At 40.7% G+C, this 12,386-nt stretch overlaps 1 protein-coding gene across 1 annotated transcript in view; it reads right to left on the bottom strand.

Moving 5' to 3' along the window:
- NIPAL2 (NIPA like domain containing 2) overlaps positions 1-12,386 on the bottom strand; it is a 50,776-nt gene that overhangs the window by 25,019 nt on the left and 13,371 nt on the right. Inside the window, exons 2-3 of the mRNA XM_054816289.1 lie at positions 9,324-9,392; positions 6,053-6,224 (exon numbers count right to left, since the gene is read on the bottom strand). Coding sequence (XP_054672264.1) covers positions 6,053-6,224; positions 9,324-9,392 — 241 coding nt within the window. The remainder of the gene's footprint in view (positions 1-6,052; positions 6,225-9,323; positions 9,393-12,386) is intronic.

The raw sequence follows: 12,386 nt of genomic DNA, 5'->3' as shown, positions 1-12,386 counted from the left end.
ACAGAGTTAGTATTTCAAATGAAAAATATTATGACTTGGCACTACAACAAAATCATGATAAATAAAAACTATTGGGTAGAAAATGGGGAAAAAGGAGTTTGTTCAAGAGCTTAATTGTTATATTGAAACAATTTTGTCTTCTCATACATCTGAATAAAACAGACTGGTTTGTATTCATTATTGAATGAATATATATTCACTATATATTGAATGACTATATATTCACTGAAGCACATGATTTTCGATTTAAATTGAAAAAATGGTAGAAAATACCCATTTTCTGCATGATATGCAATTAAGTGCCTTAAGGGAGGGCTGTAATAGTGCTACACATAGCTCAGTCAGATGCCGATTCTCCTAGGAGAGTGATAGTGTGCGATTATCTCCATATGTAGGTTTTCTCCAGCACAAATAGAAATAGAGAGTAGTGTGATATGTGGGTTCTGCCACTAGCAGACACTGAATGGTGAGAACCCAGCTCAGAAAACAACTCCTCTGCCTCCTAGACATGAAAGCTGCAGTTAGGATTGTTTGTTTATTTCTTTAAGAAAGGGATAATATACAACAGGAGAAGTTAAAGATAGAAAATACGTCCTGATCTATAGAGTGTATTTGCTGTATTTTGTCCAATCCAGCTTTAAAAAACTCAAATGAAAGAGTGTCCATAATCTATTTTTCCTACCCAAAACTATTTCAAAAATTAGTACATTTCATTATGAAGTAAGTTGTTTTCCTGGTACTGAGGCTATTTATGAATTTCATCTTTTTACCTCTATTTTTATTGTCAGGTCTTACACTAAATAATTCCTTTCATAACTGTTCATAACTTCAAATATTAGTATATCCTTCCTTTTCCTCTTTTCAGTTCTTAGATGAGCTTTATGTACCATTTTAGATAGATTAGTACTCTCCTCATAAATGCATAGAGAGCTTTTACTGCTTCTGTCTTGTCCAATAGATTTCCAATAAAAACACAAAATCTAATATTTGCCACAAATGTTTGTTCTGTTAAGCTTAACTGATTCAGTCATGTAAAGACATTTAAAACCACCCATTTTGCAGAATACTTTTGTATCCATTTCACTGGTGGTCTGGATGAAATACCAAAGGAGGAATACTAGCCATGATTCAAAGGCTATTGCCTAATGGTTGCACCTCTCCCAGTTTGTGCAACAAGTAAAACATTTCACTTCGAGACTAAGCATTTATGTTGTTCTATGCAGCTTAAGGGTCTGCTTCTATCTAATGAAGCAGTTTAAGCTCACTCAGTTGGTTTTGCACTAAATCTGTTGAGCAGTGCTTAAGCTATGAGGATGTGACCTTAAAGTATGCTTTATACAGACGGACCCTCAGTCTACCTTCCAAGCTGAAGAGATTCAGGGCCATCCCAGTACAGAAGCACTTGGAGATGCTTTAATCCATCCCCAAACTCAAGCTACTGTAGTCTGCCACATAGTCAGGACGGTCTGGAGAGATGATGAGGCAGGTAGTACATTTGATCACTGCAGCTCAAATGTGCAGGAGGTTAAGGGGGCAGAGAATGGGGAGCAGGTCTTCCTGGGCAAATACCAGTATTTCCACAGGGGATCCAGAGGCTGCACACTGCGAGGGGGACAAGAAAAATGCTGAACCGATGAGGTTGCCAGTCATGAGAGGAATGTGGTTTAGCTGAAGGATAGTGTGAAAAAAATTATTTTAAAAGTGCCCAAGCATTTCTATTAAGCATATTCAGAAGGAAAGGAGCTGGTTTGGACAAAGCACCTGTGTTCATAGCCTTGGAGCAGACTAAAATGTCTCTCTCCCATGTAAAGGGCTACTTGGGAGGACAGAAGGGCAGGAAGCACAGACGGCTCCTAATGCCCCTGTACAAAGCACAAAGACAAGCAGGTCCATGTGCACTCTGCAGGCACCAACAGATAAATCACAGCTGGTTTTGAGTGCCTGTAGTACTGTCTCCATGTGGAGTCTGCATATAGACAATTCGTGACTGAGAATGCCCTGCTCCGAGACTATTAGCTTAAAACCTCCTTCATCTTACCCTGCCTACATATCAGATGTGCTGTCTTGCTCAAGGGGAGGGCAGGAGCTTGAGGAAAACCAGTCTGCTGACCTACTGTCGGTCATTTTGGAGTCTACAGGGGAGAAGATTCAGGTAGGAGGAGGATGCATACATTTAGACCTGGTGGGACGTGGGTCTCCTTTAGGGCCAGAGCTCTGTGTCAGGAAGGATTAACACAAATTTGAAGAAACTTAGAAGAATACTTGTATGCATAGCCGGAGTTAAACAGAGAGCTAGCTCTGCCCAAGACATCTGGGAACAAAATCATCACAGCTAATTGACTAAAACCTATTCTTAGTTTATATAATAGATATTAATGGTGCACTGAATACAAAGGAAGATATTACAGAATTAGTCAGTTGGTGCATGACCTCTTGATAGTTATCCTGCACACTGAATATGTAATGTGTCTAACATGATTAAATATTAGTACTGGAAAAGTGGCGGACAAAACATTTTTCTCCATCCTTAGTACCAATATTCTAATAAGCAAGAAAGCCAAATATCAGAGAAATTGCTCAAAAGAGAGACCATTAAGGTGAGCTTAATTCTGGAAACTGGATTATAGGACATACACACGGCAGAGAGAAGGAAGAACCCTGAAAATCCTTTTGTTGCATCCTCTAGAAAAGTACATAAAAAGTATTTCAAAGACAAGTCTGGTGAATGTTTCCCAGTTCTCATTAATAACAGAGTTCTCAAAATCCCAATTTCTTGGGCCACAAAGATGTTAGATTACAGTGAGTGGGAGAAATAAATTTCTACGAGAATATCTGAGAATCATTTTCCTAAAGCACCATCAGGGATATCAATTTTCAAAGCCTATAGCAATTTCTTGCCCCACAGCTATTTAGAAGGAGCATATAAAAATGCAAAGGGATCTCAACAATGTCAGTCTAAGCAACTTAAGTGTAAAACAACTCTCTACAGAATGAGGAAAACTGCAGAAGAAATTATCTCTGATACCACTGGCCTCTCCTGATTCCCTCCCTCCCCCCAGGTTATTTCTGCAGGCAAAAACAAGACAATGAGCTAAAAACCACAGCAGCCTAAAATTAGCCAAGCTACATGTAAAACATAATTTTTAATTTTTAAGTATAAAAAGCTTTTTAATGATCACATCAAACATGTATTACTCCTCCATTTTTAAATTACAAATTTACCAATTTCTCCTCTTGAAGAAAACAACTGCTGTCTTCTCAAACTATTTAAAACCCTGAACAGATGTAGAGCTTGCATCATTGCAACCACACACAGAAATACTTCCACTGTGTCAGAAGAAAAATATAGTCTTTGTAGCTTAATTCTAAGAAAAAAAAAATCTACTGGTGTCATGCCAATTCATGGTCTGTGGTGCAGGATTCTTTCTGAAACAGCCATCAGAAGCACCCAGCTCAATAGGATGAGGCACAAACTTTTCAGTAGTTAATTGATACCGGCTTAAGTGCAAAATTCAGTTGGATGCAGTTAAATGTGGTAGCAGAGCATAATAGATGTTGGCTCCATCTATTTTAAGACCCAGGATGCTTCCTGTCTCAGAGGTCTGGAGATATGTGATTGGTACAGCCCAAATCCGTTCTGGGCAGAGACTCCTGTCTGCCTTATCCTCCTCCAAAACCCTGGTTTCCAAGCAAAGGAAACTTTCCATGCAGACCCAGAGTGATGGGGATCTTCAGAGAGTCCCCTAGATGACTGGGCATACCACAAAGCACATTTCCTCTGAGTACACCATAGGTACTCAGTACCCAATGTCGGTGTGAGTCAGCTCTTACCATGTGAGATGTGTTGTCACCAAATTTGGGAAAAAAAGCTTAACAGAATGGTGGACTTAGGGTTCAGATATACATTTGGATTTTGTTATCAATTGCTTAATTTCTTCATTTTAAAAATTAACTTATGAAAGACACACATTCAACAATACCTCAAAACAACTGCCAACTAGACTGTGCAAAGTCCACCCTCCACCACCTAAAAGAGATCAAAACTTCATGAGAAAAATATTTCTTGATGTTTTAAATTGGAAGACCTGCTGCTGAAACTATCCTTTGCCCAATTGTTAGCAGATGATGTGCATGTATCTTGGTCAGTTTGTCATTGCCCTAAATGATGAACTCTTCTAAAATTCAAAGGATGTTCTCTTTCTCTGGCTTTAATTTCAGAAGACAGGAAAGTATCTAGTGGTAAGAAGTGTTACTGGGAAGTTATTGTTGTAATTGGCTGTCTACATAATTTTTACTTTCCCTTCCTTAAGGGAAAGTTTCCTAGACTAAATAAAATTTCAGATATCTCTATTGTTTGGGCTATGAAATGGATACTGTCAGCTGATATATGGGAATGGAATATAAGATATTAAAGTGCTTTCTGGGGTCTTCCAGGGTAAATATTTTGGGTCAGTTAAAAAAAAAAAGGCGGGGGGGGGGATATCTGAATTTTGATAAGATATAACAGTTAGGAAAATGGTTTCTTGGTATTTGTTACAAGTGGAAATGGAGAATGGAGGAAACAGATGCAACATTTCTTTGCATATTGCAAAGCTAAAGAAGAAGGAATCTGCCCAAATAAAAATCAACCCTAAACGTGACCTCTTCTTTGTAGCAGTTTAATAACCAATGGAATTTTTTCCCTTCCCACTGCTTTTCAGTTCTTTCTAGTTTTCTATATTTGCATTTTATTCAGTTTGGGCAACAAATTAGATTGATCAATGTCCCTTTATGTTCAGAGACATCTGGAAATGTCTACAATTGTAAAAGATACAACTACTACCACCAAAATCACACTGGGATATGTCATATTAATTTACATTTTAATCTCAGGTAATATCTCATTCCTTTCTTTGAGAAATCTTTCCTACAATGATGAACTACCATGACTTTATATCTCATTCTCCAAAATTCTGCAATAGTTTAACATTAAAGGTTACAGTAAATTGTCTGCAGTTTCCTTCCCTCACTATCTTGCACCGACATATTGTTGGCTGCCTCCTTCCACTACAGCCAGGCAATCCACTGGGAAGATAATTCATTTTTTCTACCTTCCCATGCAGAATCACTCACTGCAATGTCACTTCCAAGCATGAAACCGGTAGCTAGAGACACCCCATGAAATGTTATCACTTGTCAATAGCAAGCGAACGAGCTCCAGCATATGCAGAGCTGGTGTGATATCTCAGTCCTGGGTGTTTCAGCTGTAGATATGAAGTGACTCGATTAAGGGATACAGCTGCACCGTGTATTCCTGGTTTCACACCCTGTCCACTCTGCTTTGCATTAGCACAACATGATAACTTATTTTAAAATGTATGTTTCTTTATCAAACAAACAGACATCTCATACTGGTCAAAATTACAAAATTACAAATTAATTACAAAGAAAATCCCACATGAAATAAAGAGTAAGATAATATCAAATGAGTCCTAAGGATGGGACTTGTGCTAAAGTCCAATTAATCTGCACATGAAGGAACAAATTAACAACTTTGGTAATGTCCATAAATAAACTAAACATCTCAGGAAATTTCTAGGCCCTTTCTGTCACACACTGCAGAGCGTCAAGCAAGTTTGCCCATGTCAACATGAAGCACAGTGATGGGCAGGGTTCAGGCACCAGAAAGCGCTTGGTGTGATGGTAACATAGAAAACGCGTTGTAGGTACAGGTCTGTGGTCAGCAGGATGCCAGCCCCCCGCTTCGGGGGCTTGCAGAGCCGGCAACGCTGGTACAGCACTGGGTGACCAACTGGCAGGAACTAGCAGAGCACAGATTGACACAAAAGACAAAAGTATGGAAAAAGGAAGATATTAGAAGTCTCTGAGTTAAGCAGAGGGTTTGTATTAAACTGTCAGCTCATGTAATTATATGAATAATTTCTTTTCAAACCACAACATTAACATTTTCCCCTTGTGTTCCTGCTGCAGTTCCTGCGGTATTATTCCTCTAGTCACAAACAAGCGTTCGATTAAAGTACATACCCAAGCAAGAAATGGCAAAATGTCTCACCTATGACAGATACACATCCCAGTGGAGCGACAAGGGCAATGGGGGCAAATCCGTAGGCTGTGAAATTGCCCACTTCGCCAAGTCCCAGGAGGGTAATCCCACACCACCATAGCTTGCTTGTGTAGTAGGGCTTCGGGTCTGTTTGGCAAGCCAGCCGGAGATGAGCGCATTTCTAGAAAATTAATTGTTAGGATCAGGCATGAAAAGAAAAACTTCCATTGTGTTCTTATGTCTGACAAAAGTGGAATAATTAAGGGGGCTGTCAACTTCAAATTCCGGGTGCATCAAGGTTTTCTTTTTAAACATGACTTTCAGCTTGTTGTTGCAGACACGCTGCATTGCGCTAACTCAGTGCTGCTTCAGATGTGTGCTTTCTTAGCCGTGGTGGAAATGTCTGAAAAATTAGACCTCTGAATAAAACTGAAAAATATTAAGTGAATACTAGCTAGTGCTTCCTAGCTGTCACTGCTCACCCCTCTTCTTCTCTCATAGCAAAACTCGACAGTTGTGCTGTGAATCTGGCAGCACTCAAAAGGCAAGAGATGGGGCAGAACCAGAACTGTGGCAACTAACCGGGAGAAAAGGACCAGACAACATGGTGTTCCTGCTCCATGATACATATCCTAGCCAGAAATACAATTTCAAAATTAAAAAGGCAGAACTTAACCACATCTGCTGTAGAGAGGACTCTAAATTTAGAATTTGGCTACAATCTCCTGAGAAGATCTCAGGTAAAGCATTATTTTCAGAAGGAAAACCAGCTATACCTGTGTCAACAGGTATAATATATGCTCAAGTAATACTTCATCAACACTTCTTCTTACACAGAGAAGCTATCATTGACATGTGTTGTGATTGTTTTCTCTCTGGCTGTACAGCAAGAACCTGTATATAACAAGATAATTTAACTTTGATCACATTGGTCTTCTGAAACAGAGTCCAGGCAGTTTCCATCAGGAAGGTGTCGTGATTGGGAAGGATGCAATGTTTACCACATTAGTTCTGCAGAATATTGTTTCCTTCCTCAGATTCCTCACTGGCCTCTCTGCACAGGGAAACGGGTCAAAAAAGTTGGAAACCTTATGATACGACTATTGTAGTATAAATGGTGGTAAAATACAGTTTTTTCTCCATCACTTGATATTTGATTTTGGAAGTGCCCCTGCAGAGCCCCAGGGAAGTTGTAAACAATTTTCTTCATACTCCCATTCTACTCTGTAGGCTGTGCTGCAGAGTATGGGCCAAACAGTAACGTCTGTGATAGACCATAGTCTCAGTCATTCCTCTTGTTGAGAGGATACAGTACACCATTGCAGCTTCATGCTGTGGAACATGTTCGGGGATGAAATCCTAGGAAGAAGTTTAGCCCTCCAAGGAGAAAGGAAGCACAGGGAAATCAAACTTCCCTGAGCCACAGACCAGCAATACACAGTAGCATCCAGGATTTTGCATGTTTCATTTTTATAAATAAACAAAAAAGCCCCAAAGAGAAATTGATACAAAACAATATTCTAAAATCAAGAATCCAAGTTTCTGCTGAAAACCAAATGGGACAAGTTCTTAACTGAATCCTGAGCTCTGGTTTCTCCCAGATTCTTGTAGAAATAACTCTTGAGGGCGCAGTGTGATTGAAAAAAATGTGTGACAAACACAGGAGGGTGAGCTCAGCAGCTCCCCTACAGCTTCGTTCTCCAGCTGTCTGCTGCCTTTGCATAGTAATGTGTGTGGATGGTGTTTAGGTGGAGGTCATTTATAATTCTACTGAGATACATACATTGCAAATGGTGGGCTGTTCTTTAGCTAACAACTAAGTAGAGGGAAGAGAGAAGGGATGACTGACTGCATGGTGAGAAAGGGAGACAGAACAATAAAATTTGGCCTATTCATCTAATAGGAGTGTGAAAATAAATGTTGAGACATAGGGAAAGTCATTATTCATATTTATAAGATATCGTTACTAAATAGAGGAAAATCTATTTTAGAGGATAAATAAAAATTTCAGTTGAAATTGTGTGTCAAATGGCAGTGCAGAGTGATTGGATTTTCCTAAACAGCATCAAAAAAGCTGGAACATAGTTCAAATCCAGTAAATGCTGTTGATGATTACAAGTCAATAGAAGTCTATCTGCACACCTCAGTATGTCTCTTGGCAAAGCATCCACTTTGGCAGTCAGTGCCCTCAGCAGACAAAAGATATGAAGTCTGAACAACCTCATTATATGGGCTAGACTGAATTTCCACTTCACCAACAAGAGTTTTTCCATTAAAATGGAGCTCCTAGAACCGTCACCTTCAACAGGTCAGAACTCATACTGGTGAGACAGCAGTCACTTCAACTTGCACACCATCTCTGGCTAAACAGGTTTCCTTCTATGGGATTCTCCAGCTAGAGATACTTAAAATAGAAGGGAATTGTTTAGAACCTTCTAGCATTATTAAAAGGGGTTATTATGAATAGAAGATTTCATATTCCACAGCTTTCTGTTTCATCCTTTACAGAAAAAGCAAGAAGTGGATTTATATGAGACATATACAACTCATAAAATACGAGCTAGCAAAAATGCTTTTTCTGGACAATTCACATATACATGTCCTTTGCACTTTAAGAATTTTTGTTAGAAGACCTAAAAATACCATGAAGTCCGTAAGATATAGAATATAACAAATTATTTAACTTTTTACTGACTATGTTTTCTAATTATTAATACAGAAAGGATTTTATAAATCTCGTCCTACAACCTTTTGCTATAGTTATAAGGTCATCTCCTCCCCTTGCTTTTATGTTTTAAAATAATATCTACTCATATTGTTTCATCCTCATTGCAAAAGGAAAGCAAAATTGGCCAAAGTTGTTTTGAGGCCCAGTATTGCAAAAACTTTATGCCTCTATGCATTTAATTACATTAATTGCTCCATTAAGCAGCCCCTGAGACCTTGTGGTCAATTCCATTCTAGATGAGGATACTCTGCGACAGGCTTACATGATGTCCAGTGGGACCACAAGTGGGTCGCAGCTGGTATTTCCTTATGGCACATTACAAGGAGGAGGAGGAGTTATGAATTTTTATTCTGTTCCCATATGGGAATCACAGTGCAGAACAGGTTGGGAGCTATCATACTGCCAACAGCTACAGCAGGACACTGTTAAACTACAGTTAAAGACAGCGAATATTTATTAAATGCGACAAAATTTGTATTTTGAACTTCATAATACAAAGAAATTGTAACATAAGTTACTTACAACTCCACATAAAGAAAAATCATTTCATACCTGTATATTCAAAGAGACACTAATCAGAAAATTTGAAGCAGCAGCAAGTAAAACTCCCAAGAGCTGAGTCTGCAAGATCACAAAACAAAGAAATACAAAAATACGTATTAGTTTAAGAAGAAGAATATAACGGTGGTTTTCTGATAGCACATTGTAACCCAATCAGAAACAACTTATTGAACTTTTCAGTCATTGAGTTCATGCTGCACTGAGTAAACTGATAAAAAAAATATCTCTGCACAGCTGACTAGGGCTTAAGTAGTAAACATCTGGGAACAGAAAGGGCATCCCAGTGCAGGAGGTGGTTTTGCTGCCCTTCAGTAGAACACCTTCTTAAATCTCATGAAAGAAAAAAAACTAGACAAGTCTCAGCTGAACACTACACACATGTATTCTTCTTTTAAAAAGAAAAAAAAAAAAGGACCTGTTTTATTACATAATCCAGAAGTAAAATCAACAGCAGGCAAACCATTCATATTGGAACACAATTATCTGACGTGTTAACATATCCACTGTTTGACAGGGCAGCCAGGAACATAGGTCTCCTGATAGTTTCTTTAATGTATTGTGTTATTTCGTCAAATTCTTTTCTAATCAGCCTGCCTAATTTTCAGTAAGATTTGCAAACTTTCTGTGAAGCTGAGAAATTAAAAACATTCAAGCAGGGTTCATTATTTTGGAAAGCAGCCATTTAAAGATGCCATTTCAGCAAGCTCAAACAGGTACACAGTAGAGCTCCCTGTCTACTTTTAAAATGTAACACTTTGTACATTGTCATAAGCGTATTCAAGACCCATTCAAGGTCACTGGTATGGTGCTGTGATGTAATATAATGTAATTCTCTACATTAGCTTGTAGAGAAGACAAACATACTATCAGTGAGTTTGTATAAACGAGGTCATGATAACATAACCCAGCGTAAGTATTGCTTGCAAGCTGTAAAGCAGCAGCCAGCTCAGTGCTCACAGCCTCAGCTTTCATGACTCTTCTCCAAGAAGGACTCCATGATCTTAAAGGTCTTTTCCAACCTAAATGATTCTATGAGTCTATGATTCTAAGGTCCCTGGGCACCTATAAACAGGCAGTGCTTACCAGCAGCAGAGACTGTTGCCTCTTAACATTCATAAAGAGTAATATGTGGTCCAGCAAGTCCTTGGAGATGACAATACAGGGGGATTATCATTGTGGCTAGATTAATTCGCAGACTAGGAAAGAGCGTCCCCAAAAGTGTGAAGAAACAACAGCCTTATTACAAATGGAAGATAATATTCTTATTTAAGAGACACAGCTGACTCCAACTGTCTCCAGCCCATGCATCTCTGTAGTGGCTTAGACTCAGAAGGCGAAGCAGACAACAGAATTGCTCTGGACGAAGTGCTTGGCCGACTGCCAGGTGTCACCAGGATGTGACTGATGGGTACAAGGGGATGCAGAGAGGGGAATGCGGGAGGTGAGAGGGCTCCCTTTCCTCACACACCCTGTGTGCTAAGTACTACAGCACCAGTGCCACAGCCTGTGTACAAGAAGTGTTCAATGAGAAGCATTACTCGAGAGTTTTGCCCGCAACCTCTGGTGCCTGGCCACTGGAGGTCCTTCCCATCTTGCATCCTCTCCCCACACCCCAATGTCCTCCAGCGGATGCTCCAGCAGCGTGTCCTGGGCTCTCACACACAGTGCATTTTCCATGCTCTGGACTACCACTCACTGGGAGCAGTGGGGAGCGTGTGACGAGATGTCTTGGCACACCTCGGCACACTCATCTCTGCTGGTATCAGGCACGAACTGTTGCAGGGACATGAGCAGCCTTGCAGCCTCCTTACACACTGGGGAAATGCTGTCAAATGGCCCCAACCCAGGGCCCCGCAGGAGCAGAGGGGATGAGTTTTCTTTCCTGAGGCTTTGATGCTGGTGGTACCACATCTTGCACAAAGTTTGACCACTTCACAGGGGATTATTGCACTCCCCTCATCATCCTGCACACGCAGCAGCTTCACTAAAACAGCAGTTAAATCAAAATTGTTTTCTTGCTCCCAAAGACTTGTTCTTTTTAAATGACAACGTGCTCCCTTGTGAGGGGGAGGAGAAGTGGCCTTGTCAGTCTCGTCATGAAGGGTTTAAGAAAAGGAAGACAGCAGGGAATAGAAAACAGAAACTGCCACCTCATTTACCCCATCGTTTTATTACTTTCACATAAGTAACTGTGATATATCTACACTGCTCCCAGCAGAGAACCTAGTCTCTCTGTGGCTCTTTTCGTTTCAGCGGCTGATCCTACCCTTACAGCTGCATCTCTGGATAACTCCTTGCAGCTCCTTGCTCCCAGCTTTCAGATAGGGGTCACAGACACTGTGCGGGACTCAGGAGGCAACCAGCACCCCAGGGAGGAAACATGGTTGGTCTCAAGCCAGCCCAAAGGAGGGTCTCCATCCAGCTCTGGAGGTAAAACTTGCATGCAGCTGGTGGGCAGAGGATGAGGCTATGTGTTCCATCTCTCATATGAAAAATGGTGCAAAATGAGATCTGCATATGGGTACTGATGGTGACCTGAGTACCTGCCTCCAGAGACTGTGAATGAACTGCCCCTTTGATGGCTTTACACACTGCATGGGCAGGGACTCCAGCAGGAAGTTTTCCAATGCCCTGCGTCACTGGTGTCCTCTCCAGAATAGCAACTGCTTTCATACCACGGCGGTTGCTTTGTCAGGTACCTGTGACCCTGGATCAGATTTCCTTTGTGGGACACACAAGATTTCTGACATGATGACCACCCTGTGTCTGAACAGGAACCATCTCCCAAAAGTTAAGCTTACAGGTTCCAGAAATTGCCAGGAACAGAAAACAGGTCAAAAACTTGGATCTTCTCAGTCTTCTTGTCATCTTCTGGAAAATACCGAGACATGTGTGATCATTGTCTCCCTACATCCCTGTGAGATACCAAGATGAGTCTTTCCTTCAGCTGAGGTTGGGATGGGACATGGGCCTGCAGCTGGGCCCAGCTCCACAGGACCCATGGCCAGGCAGGGCAGGGCTGTGGGGAGCTGGAGACCGGCCCTGCTGCAGTGC

Source organism: Grus americana, chromosome 2, assembly GCF_028858705.1.
Source record: "Grus americana isolate bGruAme1 chromosome 2, bGruAme1.mat, whole genome shotgun sequence".
In the NCBI taxonomy this organism is placed as follows: Eukaryota; Metazoa; Chordata; class Aves; order Gruiformes; family Gruidae; genus Grus; species Grus americana.
The sequence above is the reverse complement of the archived record's forward strand: the minus strand, read 5'-3'. Positions and strand labels throughout refer to the sequence as shown.